The following is a 21,046-nucleotide window of genomic DNA, read 5'->3' on the forward strand; positions in this document are numbered from 1 at the left end:
CTAGTACTGATTCCTTCTGGAAAGTTCTTTGGTCTCTCCAGATTCAACCAAAATGGAAGTTGTTTTTATGGAAATTGCTACGCCGGGCTCTTGCAGTGAAGGTTCAGCTCCATCACAGGGGTGTTCCGATTCAAGATGTGTTCTGTGACCTCTGTCGTTCAGAACCAGAAGATATGAAACATCTTTTCAGAATGTGCACTACTGCACGATTAGTTTGGAGGGGTGGATGCCTTGGCATCCGCTCAGAATTTAATGGTGACCTTTCTCTCTCAGATTGGATCCTAGATTATATCCGACTTTTTATTAGTCAGGATGCCCATCTAGTACTCGCTTAGGTACCTTTGTCGGTACTCTTTGGAGTCTGTGGCTATGTCGAAATTCCAGAGTCTTTAAGGACTCGTAGGCATCACGACCGTTTGATTCACAGTTTGTCGCAGTAATGGAATCACATTCAATTTTTGTAGCTTCGGATGCCTTTGCAAATTCCACAAATGATGTCTGGACTGCTGGTGATTCCCCTATTCCGCCTGGGTTTTTCGTAGCTCAGCTTGGTCTAAATTCACATGGGACTGCTTTACTGTCTATGCAAATCGATGGCTCTTGGTTCAAAGATTCTCGACATGCCGGGATGGGGTGGTGCTTGGATAATGATGACCCGGGGGATGATCGGATCATTGGAGGAAGTAACTTCGGGGCTGGCTCTTCAGCTTTACATGCGGAGGCACTGTCTTGCTTGTATGGGTTACAGTGGACTTTTGATAATGGCTTTCATTCTCTTATGGTGTTTACTGACTCCTGCAATCTTCTTTCCCTACTTCGAGGGGATGGCCAGGGAAACATAGATTATCTTTGGCTCATTCGCAAGATTCAGCACCTGGGCTCAACCTTTCAGGTCTGTTGTGTTCTCAAGGCGGACCGGCAGCGCGTTCATAGAGCTCATCTGATAGCTGGAGAAGTGGCGGTTAACTTTATTAACTTTAGTATTAATATGTAATCTGTTTGTTTCCGTTGTAAAAAAAAAAAAAAAAAAAAAAAAGAAAAAAAAGAGAGATAGGAAAAAAAATGAACAAGTCATAAGAAAAAAAAAGTACCTGGCCCTATTTTTAGCGTAATTGTCTATCTTTTAGCTTGAGATTGTTGACAAATTCAAGGTAATCTTCAACGACTTTAACCGAAAAAACTAATTTCACACACCCCTAATCTAGTAGCACTAGCCGTTAATTAATTAGTCAATATAATACTAAGTGTAAATGTAGGTAAGTATCCTCAACTACGGAACTAAAGGCGAAATGCATGGCGCAGAGAAGAATTATAGGGCCATTTTTGCTTCTAAAAAAATTTGCTAATCCTTAATTACTACTCGTAATATATTTCTTTTTAGCATAATTACATTCTCCTAAAATTGATTACTATATGTTCGATTTAAAGGTCAAATTAATCAAATACAATGAATCAATTTGCAAAAAAGTGATTATGAACTACAGATCACGTAAATGACTAACTTTACTACTATTATAGTTCATTAATTAGTTGCCTGTTAATTAGTTTATACTGATACATGAATCAAATGTTGTCCGATCCATAAATTTGATCGATTTTATATAATTGATCTATATTGCATGGTGTAATTTATAAGGTATGGACCCGTCAAAAAAAAAAAAAAAAAAAAAAAAAAAATTATAAGGTATGGAGGATGCTCATTAGGAAAAATAATCAAGCCACAATTGGACGGGTTTGCTTGACTTAACTCCAAACATTCACCTCACGTATGAAGCTTGTTGGTCTAGTCTTGGAGCCTTTTCAAGTTATCTTAAATTTTACTTTGTTAATTATTGTAACAAATTGAATATATTCTTGAAAGTTATTACATGTATAACATTCATATGACTATGTATCTACAAAATTTGGAAATCCTCTTAGCAAGTCTTATATATAAACTAGTAAATACTTTATTTGAAGCTTCATATACGTGTAATTTTGAGTAATCCTATATACTGGTAATTAAATCAATAGTAACTCAATCATATGGTGCATTAAATTTTTGAATGTAGTCAAGATATAACCAAGTCTTGGGTATAGTCTGTATAAATATAATAATGAAAATTCAGTAAATCAATGCTTACATAAATACATTGACTTTTTTTTTTTTTTTTTCCTCGGAAGTTTGCTTGATAAATTAGCTTGTGAAAGGTGATAACTAACTAAGTCACTACTCGTAAGCATGGCAAAAAATATTCCGTCACGCACTTGCTAAGTTGCTAATTGCGCTCCTTGAATTAAGTACTGATTGATTAGCTAGAAAAATCAATATAGATTAACCATGACGAGTTTATCTCTACATCTTATTAGCTTAGGTGTGTAATGAAGTGCATTAAGAAAACGGTATTAACTAAACAAAATACTATTATATTCTTGTGGATGTTGTGGTATACCAATTAATTCAAACAATGACAACAACATAATTTTTGTAATTTTGAAAGGTTAAAATATATGTATGATCATTTTTCTATTACTAATTGATTGAATTAAGCATACAAAGAAAGGTAAAATTTATTTAAAAAACAAGAAGTCGTGCCACGTTTTGAAGCTACAACAGTACAATGTACTACTCTACTTGTAAATTTTTTTTTTTAGAGTAAACTATATATAAATAATCTCCTATAGTCCTATTAGGCCTGTGATTCCTCATTGACTGATCATCTTCTAAAATGATCCAATATAATGATATATTATACTTAATGAAATCATATCTTTGTTTTCTACTCGTCTATAGTCCAATCACATGATAAGTATATTTACTCATGCTTACAAACATAATTGAGTGCATATGTCAAAACGGCATCTCAAACCATTTTTTAAAAATTGACTTTCAATAATATTGGCCGATTTTCTAAGTCACCTTTTACGTGTTTCAATCCTAATTTATCATGTCCAAAAACGTAAAATTATGGGCGGGCTTTTTCTATTTTTTTTTAAAAAAAACTGATTTATGAATAATCGATTATAATATTTCTAGATTATGTACATTTATGTTATCATTCTTAATTATTTTTTAACTTGGCATTCCCTTCCTACCATCTATATATACAACTCCAAACCAAAACTCCTAATCATATCCCAAACAAACATTACCCTACATCTATTGATTATCTTCAATTCTAATCATATTATAAGCTAGTTAACCTTTTCTCATTAGCAAACAAACATGTTCATTATGAAAACCTCACTTCTTAAAATTGCATTTTCCCTAATTCTTGTCAACTGCCAAGCACAAAATTCCCCTAGGGACTATGTGGCCGCACACAACACCGCTCGAGCAGCGGTTGGTGTGGGGCCATTAGCATGGAACGACACCGTGGCTGCCTACGCCCAACATTACGCCAACCAAAGGAAAGACTGTCAATTGGTGCACTCATCAGATTCAAACTACGGTGAAAATATAGCCGAAGGTTCGGGGTCTAATGGTGCGTTGAGTGGTGTTGATGCGGTAAAGTTGTGGATTGATGAGAAATCGAGCTACGATTATGACTCGAATTCTTGCACAAATGGTGAGTGCTTGCATTATACTCAAGTGGTGTGGAGAGACTCGGTTCGTTTGGGTTGTGCTCGAGTTGATTGCGAAAATGGTGGGGCGTTCGTTACTTGTAACTATGATCCTCCTGGTAACGTTGTTGGAGAACGTCCTTACTAGTGACAAAATATATATGGATTGGAACATCTTATTATTGCTTTGATTTCTATTAATTAAAAAGTCATCATCTAATTAGTGGATGGAGTCAATAATGTTTGTTTGATTTAATAAGTTGTGTCTTATTAATTAGACAATTGTACGTCTCTATATCATTAATAAATAACTGCTGATGGCTAGCTATATGATTTTTGTGAAGCCATTACAAAATTGAAATTTGTCCGATCCCTATCATTTAGTAATTCTAATGCACTCTTGTTACTATATATGAGTAGTACATATGAGTGGCGGATCTAAAAATTAATAAATAGGAGTCCAAAATAAACTTTCAACTTAATCATCCCAACGTACATAGTACAAAGTAATACATTGTCAAAGAAGTATCACCAAAAATTACAAATCGCTTTTAATAACACAAAACAAATAATAGGGTTTGTACTCATGAAAAAGATCCATGTTTATTTATAACGGAAAACAAAGCAACGCATAATTTTTAAAAAATTACAATTGTTCTTGTCGATTTTAATTTCTTGTAAGCGCAATATTTGTCTCTATGAAAGAAACCAAACAATCGTTAAAAAATGATCATCTATAATTTTTTTTTTTTTGAGCAAATGATCATCTATATTATTTCGTAACTTATAAAAATACTCTTTCTAGTATCTACACTTGCGGTTGCCACAAGAAGAATTATCGCCAACTTGATGAGCAAATAAAATTGTTGGTGCACTTGAATATTTGATACTTCTTTGTTTCAGACTTTGAGGTGGAAAGAGAAATTAGAATATTGTATGGGTGTTTGAGATTTTGAGTTGGAGAGAAAAATTAGAAAGTGGTAAAATAGGTTTGAAAAAAATTAAATATCTGTCATATCTTCACGTGAAGAAGCAGGAACATAGGTAGTAAAGAAGTAGGTGTGTTTGTCAGCTTATAAGATTAAGATACGTGATGTATCTTTATCTCATATTTGGAATGGAAGATAAAGATACGTATTTGGAATGGAAGTCCAAATTTTTGAGCTTTTATTTTTGAAAACCAACTTGGCGTAAGGACTTGGTTTTTTTTTTTTTTTTTTTTTTTTTTTTTTCAGAAAATGGGGATGCGGATGCTTTCTATGTGGGCTTAATAGGTCCGCCATTGGTACATACGAATAGCTTGCCATGTTTTACATAACTACAATAATGCAATTCTCACTTAAAAAATAAAAAATAAAAATTCTAGGTATAAATATATCTATAACTGCATAAGGAATAACTATCTAACTTGCTGAAATTTCTTTATCTATAATTTTCATTTTGGTACGTATTTTATAAATAGAGACCATTGAGTTTAGTTGTGGATACAAACAAGTGTTGATCCAATGATAGATCATAGTAATAAGATCATCTGTATATAAAAGAAGAACCATAACTTGCACTTTGATTATTTATTCATATTGTACATGTAAATCGGGTGTTACATGCATGTATTTTTGTTTACATGAGCATACAAAAGCGTAACCAAACCTACTTGTTTTGACTTTTGACCATAAGTCCCTTCATGTGTAAAGCAACTGACTTTACGAACTAGGATTATTATTACAAAGACATACTAAACATCACATTATACTCCCAATTCAATCTTCCACACGTATCTTCCTTCATTGATTATCATCAAATCCTTGATTAATCACATGACCGCGATTAATTTAAAAAGTTTGATCGTATGTTAAGTAAGGTCTTTGGTCAGCCCAATTACCCGGTGGATCATAGTTACAAGTAACAAAAAACCAACCATTGTTACATTGAACCCTAACACATCCAACACGAACGGAATTACGCCAAACCACTTGAGTGTAATGCCAACATACCTTACCAGGAGCACAAGTATTGGAATTATAGTCATAATCAACCTTCTCATCCACCCACATCTTTACCGCAGCTATGCCGGTCATGAAAGACCCGCTACCAGCGGCTAGGTTCTCCCCGTATGGCCCACTAGAATGGCGCATAGCGCAATCACCTCTCCTTTAGTTGGCATATTGTTGGGCATAGGCGGCCACTCGGTCATCCCATCTTATATTACCAGCACCCACCGCGGCCCTAGCTGCATTGTGGGCGTTAACATAGTCTTGTGGTGAATTCTGTGCATGACAAATATTGGCAAGGGCTAGGGTTACAAAAATAAAACATGAAAATGATGCAAGGTTTTTTAGTGAATTCATTTTCATATTATTAGAGGTTTAATTTTTGCCTTATTAGAAAATGAAAGTGATGAAAAAATTGCATAAGATGGCATAGATTTTATAGAGAGAAATTGAACAATTAGTAGTTGAGTTTATTTGCAAGGTTATCATCAATAGATAAAATATAATGGCAACATGGTTAGTCTGTATCATGGAGTAATAATATTATAGTGCAAGTATACGTGACCGTGAGAGATTCTAATTTGATAGCAGCCCATGGTTGCTCTTAAGTATTGATTATGATTGATTAACTTAATTGATCGTAGCCGCCCCTTGTTGCTCTAAATTATTGTTTAAAATTTATCAGTCTACGTAGTTTTTTTTTTTTTTTTTTTTTTTTTTTTTTTAAACCTATAATTTTTTTAACTTCTATTATATACAAGTATCTCTTACATGCAACATTAATAACCACACGGCCACACCAAATCCACAAACTATATACAAGGAAATATTGCAAAAAATCACCTTTTAATTCTTTTTTTTTTTTTTTTTGCATTAAACTCTTTTTTTTAAAAAATTGTTGCAAATAACCACCAATTTTAAAAATTTTGTTGCAACTTACCACCAATTCGATGTAAAACAATTGATATATTTGGGTAAAAAAGTGGTAATTTGCAACAAAATTTTTAAAATTGGTGGTGTTTTGCAAAAAAAATTTTAAAGGTGGTTATATGCAAAAAAACAAGATTTAAAATCTGTTTTTTTGCAAAATTTCCTATATATATATACAATGTAGTAATTTCATGATTTTTTTTTTGTCCATTTATTTTCATGAAAAAAGAGTTGCTTGGGATTTATGGTATAATAAATTTTGCATGGTTAAAATACTTAATATAATGTTTAGTCTTTGACAATACAATAAGTTTACACAAGTGTTATTTTTAATTTGTTCATTTGATATTTTTATTTTTACTCAAATTAAGATTTTTCAATGAGTAAGAAGCTTAATTAGTGAAACACAGAATACCCTCCGGCACCTTGAATGGATGATACATACAAACACGCACATATAATATATCCAGATATTTTTCAGTCGTTTGCTGATCAACTTGTACTCTTTTTAGTAGTCCTCTGGTAGGCCATAGAGAAGCTTTCCAATTTAAGTGGAATTTCATAAATGGGGGATGTTAGTTGAAGATACATCTGTGTCGATATAATTCTTTTGGGTTAAAGTAAGTACAACTGTGTCGAATAATAATTACTCATAATAACACTATTCTATAATCAATAGAAAAAAAAAAAAAAAAAAAAAAAATTAATAGTAATAACATCGTTCAATTTCAATCAATCAAAATTTAATTGATGCATGTATTATATACTTGTATCAAGTATACTTATTACCATACATATATGCTCCAAGTGTTAAAAATTCCTTTCGTTAATGGGCTATTTTTTTTGTAGTGTCCATTGCATCTAAGAAATTCTTCAAGTTTAGAATTAATCATGTCATAATTGATCTTTAATTTTACGACGGGTTTATATAAACATTTTTTATATCCTATTAAAGCGTGATCACGGGCCTCAAACTTGCTTGACTTGAATAAATTGAAGTCTTCTTGCAAGTGTCTCTTTGGTGTTTTTGTGTTGCATTGGTAGTCTTTGTTTTTTGTATTTCTTTATAAGTACTTTTTGTCAAATAAATATATTATATTATTTCAATATATAAGCTCGTAATAAAGATAATTATGTAAAGACATGTATGATTTTCAATAATTGCTTTAAGAAAGATATTACATACATGCACTTGAGAGGACATATTACAAAAATAAAAGAGTAAGCAAACATAGTAATTAAAATTGATTAATTATAAATCCGGTTCTTACAACAGTAATAAATTCAGCATATATGACTTGATGATCAATCCATGTAGCTAGTACATGTACATCAAGTATGCTTATTTAATTTAATTTTCTTTCAACAAGCGTTACATATATAATGCTCTAGTGAGCTAATTAATAATAGCTTGATACCACATACTCTAGTGAGGTAAATCTCACCTATTGGTAGAATTTTACAAGCACCATGCATGGTAAGTTTAGTAAGGTTTCTGGCCAACGTAATTACCTCGAGGATAATAGTTACAAGTAACAAAGTACCAACCGTTGTTACATTGAACCCTAGCACATCCAAGTTGAACCGAATTACTCCAAACAACTTGAGTATAATGTCCACAAACCTTGTTAGGAGCACAAGTATTGGAGTAATAGTCATAATTGACCTTCTCATTAACCCATAGTTGTACTGCAGCCGTGCCAGTCAAGGATGCACTACTACCTGCCGCGATGTTTTCTCCATAAGTCCACCCGAGTGTTGCATAGCACAATCGGCGATCCTTTGGTTGGCATAATTTTGGGCAAAGGTAGCCAATGTGGTATTCCACTGTATGTTCAGAACACCCACCGCGGTCCTAGCAGTATTGTGGGAATTGACATAGTCTTGTGGTAAATTTTGTGCACGGCATTTTTGAGCAAGGGCTAGGGTTACGACTATGAAGCATGTAACATATGCGAAGGTTTTTGAAAAATTCATTTTTGAGCTTACTGTTAAAAAAAACTTGTATTTATCAAATAAAATCAAGATTTATTGATGAGATGTTTGTGAAAAATTATGTATGTAATGTAGGGTTTTTATAGCTAGAAAAAGGTAAATTGGCGTAGATAAGTTGATGGTCAAACACTTGTTTATTTAATCCTTTACCTATATTGTACTCCTCATTTCGGTAAATTAGTTGATAAGAATGATCCAATGCATCAAATCCAATGAACCAACTTGAACTAAATTTTATCAAATATAGATAAACATATAAAATAAGATAAAGTTACGCACAAATGCACCGCAAATCAATACGTAAATATGGAAAATGTCCAAATTTACTACATACTCTATACTATTTTATATGTTGCTTCATTATTTGGCACTTTTGATAGATAGACCACTTGCAGTCAATTTCATGCTTAATTTGTACTTAACGTATTGCATGGATGCTTCAATTATAAGGTATGCACTATGTATGGAGTCTAGGGAATGATCAATTCAAGGAGAGAATGCAAATTAAATGAAAATCTCGGAAATAATTAAATTGGATCTTTTATCAAAATGGCTACTCCGTATTTTTACAAAACTATTTACCAAAACGGCTATTTATCAATATTAATTTCAAAACTAGCTAACTTATTAACTTGGAAGGAAATTATTTATTTCTTATTTTCCATTGAGTTAGTTTCGTTCACTTTATGGGTTATTTTTAAAGAAAAAAAAAATTATTTTTTTTGGGTGGTGGGAGGGGGGGGGGAATTCTAATGCCATAATTTAAGATATCCAATGATGAGAGGGTAGCTAGCTTGTTATTCATAGGGTGTGCTTTTGTTTTCTGTTTTGTTTGTTTTCCTTTCTTTGTTTTTATTTTGGTCAGTGTGTTTTTCTTTTGTTAGAGGTTCTCCTTTCTTTTGCACCGAAAAAAAATAACCCATTAATATGAAAAATAACATTCAACATAATATATTTGCAATAATTCTCTAGAGACTCTACTTTGTTCAGAGGTGCAAGAGACATCAGCATTTTTAAAAAAATTAGACAAAAAAAAAAAAAAAAAAAAAAAAAAAAAAACTCAAAAAATTGTTCCAAATTTCCAATTAACAAAAAAATTATAAATAAATAAATAAATAAAAAGCTACTGAGAACATATTCATTGTTTACCATTATATATCACATAATATAATAACTATGTGTAAATTTGATTTATTATACATATTAAACTCAAAAATATTCAAATTAGCTGACATTGACAGAGAGTATACAATTAATAGGCATGAAAAAGATGAACAATACCTTAAAAACCCTGATCTTTGTATAAATTTGCAGTAGTGTTGATAGAACAATACTACTTGAAATTCCAAATTTAAATGATACGATCTAAACGAAAAAATTAGTATATTGTACTCCTTACATCGCTAAATTTTCCAACTTAAAAGAAAATCCTAAAAACAAAATTAAAATAAAACCAAAAACAAAATTAAAAAAAAAAAAATCAATAATGTGAACCCTGAACAAAATTGGTTCAAAGGAAAAAGAAATAGCTAATTTACTTCCAAGTTAATAATAATTTAGCCAGTTTTAGAATTATAATTCATAATTAACCGTTTTGGAAAATACTTTTATCAAATTAGCCATTTTGGTAAAAGATACGATTAAATTAATTAACTATTTTTCTTTGTTATACAGTATGTAATTAGTAGAAATCATACGTTAATAAGGATTTAAGGACAGTACTCCATATTTGAATTATACACACAGATATATACATTTACAAATGCTAATTATAAAAACCTTCGGTTTATTAGAGAAAGGAGGAATAGGTATATACAGTTGATTTTTATGAGCTTTGACTTTGAACAGGGAATGTCGTGAATAAGTGGTATAGAGTAGTAATTAATATTTATTTATCTTTGATGAAATTTAATGAACAAGCATTACAAAGAAAAATGAAACTTTCATTACAAGTTATGTATTTTTAAGGGTAGGTATTGAAACCTAAGGGCTACATATAGGCATTTACTATATATTTTTTTATTTTTTTTATTTTTAATGGAATAAAGATGAAAATTCATGATAATATCACGCGCAAATCAATCTGTATAATTTATATTAATCTATCTTTAATATTTTCTTTTAAACTCCGTTGTTTCTTATACTGAGTACATATCCCGCCCCAAGAACAAAGGGCTATGTTTATTTTTCATTACAGTGAGTGTCAAATTTGTGTTTTCTAAGTAAATTGAAACAATCAAAGAAGTCTGTTCGTTATAATTATGTAATTATGACCAAAAACTGTTGATTTGCAAGGCTTTCCTTTGAGACGTATGATATTGAAAACTTGCTGATGAGTGTGTTGACCACATATCTTTGGGAAAATGACTATAGACGTTTTAGAACCATTAGATTGGATAAAAAAAATAGTACGAGTAAGAACTAACAATACATCTTCTACTTGTGTCAAAAAAAAAAAAAGAATACATTTTCTACTTGTAGGTGTTTGACTGTTTGAAAACTTCATCCCATAGTCATTTCATCCCATAGTCATATAGTCTCATTAATTAAGATAGATTTGTCAAATTTAAATTCAACAAGCGTAAAATTATTTGATCAATAAAATAAATTATAATTTTTTTTTTTTTTTTGAAGAAAACGGATGGTGTGCTTTATATTATTAAATTGTCCATCATTACATACGGGATACCTCACAAGGATTATGGTTCTCCCACACCTGTTCATCACCAAAAGGCACTATACGGGCTAAATGATAAGCTACGCTATTCCCATCCCGGCCCGTTTTACATGACTCCAAGAGCAAGAATTAAAAAAGCTACAAGAGGCAAGAACATCATCAATAATATTATCAAGGTCGGAGAGAAAAATTGAGCCTTTGCATAACCTTCCAATAAGAACTTGGCAGTCAAGAGGCAATTGCAATGGCTATTAGACTTGCGAAGCGATATGGACTTATAAACATTTACTTTGAGTTAATTGAAAACTACCAAGTTTGATAACTACAAAATGGAATTCAAACCTTTGAATAAATTGTTTACTTGTTACATCAATTCTTTTTAATTTAATTTATTTTTTAAAATTCATTTGTCGTGGTGAAATAACTAAATGGGGCGGCTACTTAATTACAATATTTGCCCCCTTACAATATAAGATAGTTACAAATAGAAAAAGGGTTACGAATATATATTCTTTCCCCAAGTTACACGTTTTCTAGATGCATGCATGACTTCCTTGAGGCCCTTTCAATAGCTCAACAGGCTAGTCAAGAAGGCATCATAATCATATTTTTATTTTTATTTTTACATATGCTTAATAAACTGAATCAAACTATTACTAACCTTTTACATTATATCAAATTATCAGTTTATCACCCAACAAGGTTTCCAAAAAAAAAATAAATAAATAAATAAAAATAAATAAAAAAAAAAAAAAATCATCACCCAAGAAAGAAGCAAGGAAATGGTTGGCCGTTTCAATTTTGTTACTATGCGAAATTACATTGTTCGCTTCTAGTATTTAAAATATACTACGTATAATCGTTACATACATATGTATTTTTATTTTTATTTTTACATATGCTTAATAAACTAAATCAAACTATTACTAACTTTTTACATTATACGAAAAATCAAATTAACACCCAACAAGGTTTCAAAAAAAAAAAAAATCATCACCCAAGAAAGAAGGTAGGAAATGGTTGTCGTTTCAATTTTGTTACTATGCGAAATTACATTGTTCCCTTCTAATGTTTAAAATATACTACGTATAATCGTTACATATGTATGCACGAGTCCATGCTTGTCAATGCATTCATATATAGAAGACCACTAATTATCAATAGAAAAATTTGTCAAAAATAACACCACCTTTCATCGGTCTTCCAAGAATAGAACGACCTTTAGATTATTTCTAAATAAAATGACCTTTGATGCACATCCGCCAAAAATAGAACAAAAAACCTATAACCTGTTTCACAGGTTATATTTGACATGTATCATGTGTGATTGGTTAAAAAAAAAATTTATTTTAACTTTTTTTTAATAATAATGATTTTAAAAAACAAAACTTAAATTTAAAAAAAAAAAAATTAAAACTGAAATAAACTGAAATAAAAAAACCCACCCTCACCGAAAGCAATCCCACCACGACCGTCGGCGGCTAGAGTCACTTACCCGACGCCGGCGGTACCCCATCCTAACCAGCCCCTCCCCTCAACCACCTTCCCCCACCCTAAAACCCCCCCTCCCCTCGAAAAACCTCATCTCCCCACCAGCAATCGCCCCGCCAAACCCATTTCCCATTTCGTCGCCACCCCGCCAGTCGTCTCCTTCATCGGGAACCACCACCCCTCACCAGACCATCCCACCTGAAAGCTCTCTTCCCCGATCCCGATTTCAGCCCCCCACAAACCTCCACATCCACCACAAACTCCCCGGAAACTAACAAATTCACACCCATCACCTTCGAATCCGTCGTTAAATCCCCGCCCTTCATCCCTATCAACGTAAAACAGCGCACCGAGCTACCCTCGAAACCCAACCAAACACTAACCTATGCGAAAAAGAGAGAGCTTGAGTGAAGGAAAAGGGGGGGCTAGTAGGACGCCGAGAAAGGGGTCGAGGGGAGGCCTGACAATGGCGGGGAAGGGGTGATATGACGTCGGCGGGGTAGGGGGACTGGGTAGTGGAGGAGGAGTGGTGGTAGGGCCGGTGGGGTTGGGTAAGGGGTTTTTTTTTTTAATTAAGGTTTTTTTTTTAGATTTAATTTTTTTTAAAAAAAATTGACCACTGATAGTTTGACACGTGTCATAGGTAACCTATTAAACAGGTTACTAACAGGTCACGTTCTATTTACGGAAGATATGAGTCAAATGTTGTGTTATTTTGGAATAATCCAAAGGTCGTTCTATTCTTGGAAGACCGCCCAAATGTGGTGTTATTTTTGACAAATTTTCCTTATTAATATCTTTAATCATTAATTAACAAAATCTTAATAACAAGTTGATATTGTAAGAGTAGTATATCAAGACAAATTAAACAAGATTTCCCTTAATATATATAAGATTTGCAAAATATGATTAAAAGAGATACTAATATATAGTTTAAAAAGTCTAAATATAACAATTACTTTAGAATGGGGAAGTACCTTTCGACAAAGTTCGTACAACTAACAGGAGCTAAGTAGCCACGAATTATAATTTGTACATATATATTGGGTTGCATTTTTCCAACTGCAGTACAAAACAAAACGGGTTTTTGCTATACAGTACACTAGATGAAAACCCGTGCGATGCATGGTTTGTTAGTATTTTTTTTAAAAAAAATTATTTTTCATATTTAAGTGATTAAAATTGTTATTATATTAGTTTTAAAATATTAGATAAAATCCCTAATCTCAAAAGATAATATTTTGTATTTAATTAATTAAACTTTAAAATCCCATTCGCCAATTTTGCTTACAAGACATTTGAATTATTTAATTGTAAAAGAAATTAATAATCTCTTATTTAATTGGCTACCTATTAAATTTATAATCCTACAAGGCGCACTAAGAAAATTAAATCCTACGTTGCTTTCTAAAAACTCGGGGAAAAACTCCCCTTTAAATTATTACTAGTTTTGTGCTCGTGCGATGCCCGGGTTGTTTATTGAATATAAATTTTTAATCTATATGTCAAATTTTTAAATATATCATTGATACAAAATTAGTTAGGAATTGATGTGCTTTTATGACGATTTGCTATATTTTATCGAAAATTTTATAACAAAATTATAATTCAATTTGTACCTTTGAAATGTTGGTATTTTATTGAAAATAAATTCTAAACTAACAATTTTATCCTAAAATTATACGAAGTATGTAAATAGAATTTTAAATTAACTTTTGAATCTTATGAAATCTATTCAAAAACATTGCACGACACTTTGCGAAAAGTTAAAACGCCAAGTGTCGGAGCCTCGTAACCTGGCTAAAAGTTTAGCCTTATATATTAGTTATTATGATTTTTTTTTTTTTTTTTTTTTTTTTTTTTTTTTTTTTGTATTTATGAGTTAAAATTTGTTATATATTTAGATAAAATTCCTAAAATTAAAAGATAATATTTAATTAATTTAAAATTAAAAATCTCATTGGCCAATTTTGCATATGTGGCATTTGAATTATATAATTCTAAAAGAAATTAATAATCTCTTATTTAATTGGCTACTACTAAGATTTATATCCTACCTGGCGCGCTAAGAAAATTAAATCCTACGTAGATAGATTAGATTTAGAACAAATCACGGCATGCATAGATTGGTGTTATTAACGACATAATTAATTCACATTAGCTATCCTTTTAATTAATCTTCACATAAAATAAATCCCAAGAATCAAATTAGCTTTAAGACGTAGATTAATTCACATCGCTTCTTATTTTAATCTATTGAGTATTAGATCGAAAAAGAGACGAATTATGGAGTTATGGTCGATCAATTTATATTTCTTGGATTTATAAGTATTTCTAGCTACTTTGGTGCAAACTTTTAGAGGAATTTTGTTTTTATTTTTTTGTTAATAGAGAGTCATGAGGGAGTGCGATGAGAATCAATTTTTTGTTTATGGAGAGTCAAGGGAGGGTGATTTGAGAATCGATCCCAAAATCTTTTAAAACCGGGAAGATCATAATTATTATATTTGTGAAAATATACAATTACCATACATACGCAAATGATTGCAAGGCCTATACAACTTGCAATGTAATTAAAATAATAATGTATACATTCATTTATTCATTTGTATCTCTCTTAACAAACCTTACATACATAATAATATGGCGTGCCACATACGAAGTATATAAAATCAAGTGAAGTTCACTAAAAAAAAGATTTAGTGAGCTTATTCCAATTCACTCTTTATTATAACAACACGAAGTTAAACTAAAGGTTTAAAAGAGATACATACATATTATGTTGACGTATTATTTGTTCTCATATTGAGAATTAGTCGTAAATTTTTTCGAAACATTTAGTAAGGTTTCTGGCCAACCCAATTGCCTGGAGGATCATAGTTACAAGTAACGAAATAACCTCCATTGTTACATTGAACCCTAGCACATCCTAGACGAACCGAGTTACGCCAAACCACTTGAGTATAATGTCCACACACCTTATTAGGAGCACAAGTATTTGAGTTATAGTTATAATTGGCTTTCTCATCCACCCACAACTTTACCGCGGCCGTGCCAGTTAAAGAAGCACCACTACCGGCGGCAATATTCTCCCCATACTGTCCACCGGAGTGTCGCAAAGCACAATCACCTTTCCTTTGGTTGGCATATTGTTGGGCGTATTGCGCCACTCGGTTATCCCATTGTATATTTCCAACGCCCACTGCGGCCCTGGCCGCGTTGTGGGCGTTAACATAGTCTTGTGGTGAATTTTGTGCATGGCACATATGGATAAGGGCTAGGATTGCAAAAATGAAGCAAGAAAATATTAGGTTTTTGGACAACATTTTTAGGGTTGTAAGAGTTGATGATAAGTTATGTTTTATGAGTATTGCATGGTTTATGGGGTTTTTATAGGGGGGAGATGCTAAAATTTCTTTGTAAGGGTGGCGGCATTAGAGGTAGAATATTCAAAGTTTAAGAATGGCAAGTATCAAGAAAATGTACAAACAGTACAATTAATTGATACAATGATAAGTATTCCAAACTTTTAATCTTATCCACACCATTTAGCCACTTAAGTCAAGAATTCCAAATTAATGGATGATCAACTAACTTTGTTGATCAAAGTCTTGAGGAATCCAAGATCTGATCAGATCAATTCCCGTCTACATCATTCACACTTGTAGCTTTGTTGAGGGCATACTTTGTAACCATCCGTAGCTACAAAGCCTTTCGAATTCTATGGAGTAAAGAGTACTACTATGCCATCTTATTGGAGTAAAAATGATGGTAGATAATTTTATTGTTGCTAGTAATAACGTGCAAGACGTGTTATACGATTGCAAACGTAGGCTAATTAATTAGTTAAAGAGATACTAGTTTGTGTAGAGTTTCTATGAGTTACGTAGTATATATTAGTACAGTTAATAAAAGCTTCATCCCAAACATAAATTGTGAGATAATGAAAAGGATATGGCAAATGCTATAAGAATAACAAGTATTTCTCAAATTCATCCATACAAGTCACAAAAACAAATAAACGTTGTGTGCTGATCTATGCATATACTATTTCAAGGGATGTGCAATGCCTTCTTTTCACTAATTGGTTCATGAATTATTAAATGGGCGAAATTTTGGATGCTATCGCATACATTCCTTATTTTCCGATATAAGTACTCCTTTAGCCCGATATTTATATATTTATAAATTGTTGAGTTTCTATTCAATTCAGTAATAATGTCAACAAAGAAACTATAATGTTTATTTGACATTTTGATCTATTCAATTGTTAAAAAATTATTGAAACTATTGATTCTATTAAAAGTAAATCAAGTAATGGTACACATTTTTTTTAGTATTAAATCAGTATTTTGCATTTGGTTACGTGTTTTATGGTTAAGTCTGACAAAACTTGACATATTCATTGTGTTTTTTGTGTAATTTTATTTATGTCATTGTGTTTTTTGGTGTTCTCATTCACATAATTTTTCTATTGAATATAGAGCCAAAGTTAGGCTGGTATCTAGAAAATATGCAAACTTCCTAGACTTCTAACTTATTATGGATGATAATTATAACCGTTTAGTCTAGAAAGTATTTCTTGTGGCAAAGGTTTGAGTAATTATTCTTAGAATTCAGGTAATTTACCAATAAAAAAGACAACATCGTTGTGCTTATATTATCGGACAAATTTTGAGTTACATATATTTTACGTCAAAAAATGAAATTATTGCAGTAGTAATTTTCTAATAAGTATACAAAGGAAAATGGGGAAAATGTTCTTATATATATATATATATATATATATAAATATATATATATATATATATATATATATATATATATATATATATATATATATATATATATATATATATATATATGTTTAAAAGGGAAGAGATCCTACATATTGTGGCCACATGTTAAGATAATGTTGAACAAAAACTAATTAATATTTAAATAGGAAAACGATAAGTTATAATCCCGTTGATTCGTTGAATAGTACACTTAATGTAAGATTGTGCCAAAAAGAAAATATCAGCGCAATTGAAATCGATTGCTATTAGAACAATATTTTTCTCAAAAAGAGGCTATGACCGTTATGTGATAAAAAGTTATGCATGAGCATATGCTGGCATGCTGCTCAATTGGATGTGCATTTTTTTCCCAATTACAATAGCGAATGTAGTGAAATTAATGTCGTAATTTTTTATTTTTTTATTTTTGGACAAGAATATCGTAATAATTTTAATAAAGAAACTTATATATTGTTCTCTTCTCCTAGAACAGGGTATTCTAATTTGATTATACTCGTACTAAGGATTTAGGGTCTGTTCATATTTACTGAATTGAGCTGAATTGAACTGAAATGATTGGAGCTAAACTGAACTGAGCTGAAGTGAACTGAAATGATTGGAGCTAAACTGAACTGAACTGAATATTTTATGAGAGAGGGAAATTAGGAGCTGAGCTGAGCTGAATTGAACTGAACTGATTGGAGCTGAATTGAATTGAATTGAACCGAACTGAACTGAACTGGTTGGAGCTGAATTGAACTGAAATTAAATAAATGTGAACAGACCTTTAATCTAGTGTAGTTTGAGTTATTCTAATTTTGTGAGGTGTGGTAGTTTGATGTACATATCTGACTTGAGTCCGATTATATTTTTACTCATTGACATAGTTGCTTACATTTTCCCCTTCGACCCAGCCAAAATTTTCCATTTTCTAATTGTGAAATTTAAGTACAAATATCAATTTTAAGTTATTGAGTGTTAAAATGACTTGGATCCACCATATATGTCACATGATACATATACTCCATAATAATAAAGTTGTTGTACCCTGAAGTGATACAAAAACGTACTTGTGTATGATAATTGTAAATAAGTTGCACTTTATTCATGTGATCTTCTCTTGCATACATATATATATATGTTTATAACATACATTGATACATAATCAAGTAGTGAATATCACTAAATGCTCTAGTAAGCTGATTTTAAAGTAAACTTTCAACAAATAATAGATATTATATAGTTCCAAGGCTCTCTTAGAGGATATATGATTCGACATGCATTTTTTTCTCAGAAAGATTAGTAAGGTCTTTGGTCTTGATAATTGCCTGGAGGATCATAGTTACAAGTAACAAAATAACCTCCATTGTTACATTGAACCCTAGCACATCCAAGACGAACCGAGTTACGCCAAACCACTTGAGTGTAGTGCAAACATTGCCCGCCAACACATGAATTTGATCTATAGTCGTAATTGGCCTTCTCATTCACCCACAATTTTACTGCATCTCTGCCGGTGAAGTCACCGCCACCTTGAGCAATATTTTCTCCATATTTCCCGCCAGAATGTTGCAAAGCACAATCAGCCATTCTTTGGTTGGCGTATTGTTGGGCGTATGCCGCGACTTGGTCATCCCATTGTATGCTACCAACACCTACGGCAGCCCTAGCTGCATTGTGGGCATCAACAAAGTCTTGGTGTGAATTTTGCGCATTACAAAGTCGCGTAAAGGCTAAGATTGCTATGATGAAGCATGAAAAAGTTGCAAGGTTTTTGAGTGAGTTCATTTTTATTTTTTTGGGTTGTTACTAATGTTACATACAAAGAGGTATGTATATGATTACTTGGGATGGATTTTATGTCCATGAGATAGGGGTTTATATAGGAGGGAGTTCTTCAAAATTCTTAGCAAAGTGTTGAAGATTCGAAGCCTAATTTAAATTAGATGGAATAGCATAGAACTTCCAAAACATTCAATTTTCGGATCGGACAAGGGTTACTTTTCTTATTTTAAAATCCAAGATAATACATTTAATGCAGTGTTACGAAATTCTTTCGTTTGAAAATTTTGGGTCACAAAATGTTATCAAATTTTTGATACAATCAAATGAACAGATGGTCGAAAACAATGCTATCTTGGACATTTTAGGGGCCCCGAGCGAAATCTTAAAAAGGCCCCTAAATTATGAGAATGTATTTCATAAATTTTATATTATAAAGTTCACCAAAATTGTTATTATAGTTCACCAAAAAATCTAATAATACCAAACAAATAGATAATTAAGCAAATAAACCAAACTTGTGCTTCTAAATTTCCTCCATTTGAACCCAAAAAAAATCACTTAAGCTAAGTTAATTTTTTTATTCATCTTTAGATTAAATGGCCCCTAAAACCTTAATCGAAGATTTTTCAACTTGTAAACCGATGAAAAAGTTGAATCAGGCTGCAATTTATAATTTATATGAACTTTTGGGCTACAATTTGCAAAAAAATTTTAAATGGCTGCAATTTGCAAAATACGAACTTTAAATGGCTACAACTTGCAAATTTTCCTTATAATATTTAGTGATAAATAATGGAGTATTAAGGCTGACATCATGCAATACTAAATTGCTGATGCTAAATAAGTAAATAGTGAGATATATTGACTTCTCTTGACTAGTGCTAGAAAAGTAGAAATCAGCTACTCCACTAGTAGTGTGTTGAAAAGTCTTTTGCCGTGAAAGATAATGTGTTTCAATCGGGTCAAAAAAAAAAAAAAAAAAAAAAAAAAAGATAATGTGTTTCTCTTATGAACAAAACAAAAGTCGTGATAAGTAGAAAAACTTGTATGAACCTGGTTCACAATAATATTGTTGTGGACCCGAAGCTCTACATGTGCGTAACTAGTTTTGTATTGAACATAGTGACCCTAATATTAAATATAGTAACCTTAATTTTAATATAGTAACCTTTAATAAAATTTGTGTGATTTTTAATATTGTTGCAAACTGAAGTATGATATTATGATCCTAATTTTAACCTAGTGACCTATATTATTCATATTGACCGGTATTTTAAAATTTTCATTTAAAAATTTTTATCTCTTACGACCTTTATAAAACACAATCACTTTTATTTTAACATAATGACTATTATTTTAACATAGTGACCTTTTTATTAAATTAATAAAACGACCATAGTATCTCTATTATAAGTGGTTCACAATAAATTAGTGTGAACCATGTCTATTTAAGAGTTTGATAAGTGTCTCATGTAATATTTACCCCAAAAAAAAAAAAAACAGTTGTATGAAATTCAAGTAAATGGTAGGCAAGTATACAATAACAGTGTTTATCCAAAGGGGAAAAAAAGTATACAATAACGATCAACCTATTGTCGAATATGTAGCCAACTAGTTAACGGACATTTTTCAAATGGCTATAATAATATTATAGTCATTATATAAATTAAATCTCAACCCTTATTTATTTTAACTCATACAAACCATCAATTGAGGATTAAAGATGACTTTTACAAAAATTATGTTCTTTATACTATTTCACCTACAATCTTTTCGATCTCATATTAATGCCGCAACTCGCAAGTTTCTTCGAGATATTACAGTGTTCAATCTGTTCATTCGATCCCTATCCTCCT

The 21,046-nt window shown here is 31.4% G+C and overlaps 3 protein-coding genes and 2 pseudogenes across 3 annotated transcripts; 1 reads left to right on the top strand and 4 right to left on the bottom strand.

Moving 5' to 3' along the window:
* Positions 1-737: 737 nt before the first annotated feature.
* On the top strand, positions 738-3,691 carry LOC145630915 (pathogenesis-related protein 1A-like). The gene is made up of 2 exons (XM_081683036.1): positions 738-778; positions 3,247-3,691. The coding sequence occupies exons 1-2, from the start codon at positions 738-740 to the stop codon at positions 3,689-3,691; spliced, it is 486 nt and encodes a 161-aa protein (XP_081539162.1).
* A 1,684-nt stretch (positions 3,692-5,375) lies between these two features.
* On the bottom strand, positions 5,376-5,891 carry LOC145633063 (pathogenesis-related protein PR-1 type-like; annotated as a pseudogene).
* A 1,803-nt stretch (positions 5,892-7,694) lies between these two features.
* On the bottom strand, positions 7,695-8,613 carry LOC145630916 (pathogenesis-related protein PRB1-3-like; annotated as a pseudogene).
* Positions 8,614-15,197: 6,584 nt separating this feature from the next.
* On the bottom strand, positions 15,198-15,977 carry LOC145632194 (pathogenesis-related protein PR-1 type-like). Its single transcript, XM_081684504.1, has one exon. The coding sequence runs from the start codon at positions 15,951-15,953 to the stop codon at positions 15,465-15,467; it is 489 nt and encodes a 162-aa protein (XP_081540630.1). The 5' UTR covers positions 15,954-15,977; the 3' UTR covers positions 15,198-15,464.
* Positions 15,978-18,465: 2,488 nt separating this feature from the next.
* On the bottom strand, positions 18,466-19,325 carry LOC145630917 (pathogenesis-related protein 1A-like). Its single transcript, XM_081683038.1, has one exon. The coding sequence runs from the start codon at positions 19,191-19,193 to the stop codon at positions 18,705-18,707; it is 489 nt and encodes a 162-aa protein (XP_081539164.1). The 5' UTR covers positions 19,194-19,325; the 3' UTR covers positions 18,466-18,704.
* Between the last annotated feature and the right edge of the window lie 1,721 nt (positions 19,326-21,046).

Source organism: Chenopodium album, chromosome 5 (genome assembly GCF_948465745.1).
Source record: "Chenopodium album chromosome 5, dcCheAlbu1.1, whole genome shotgun sequence".
In the NCBI taxonomy this organism is placed as follows: Eukaryota; Viridiplantae; Streptophyta; class Magnoliopsida; order Caryophyllales; family Amaranthaceae; genus Chenopodium; species Chenopodium album.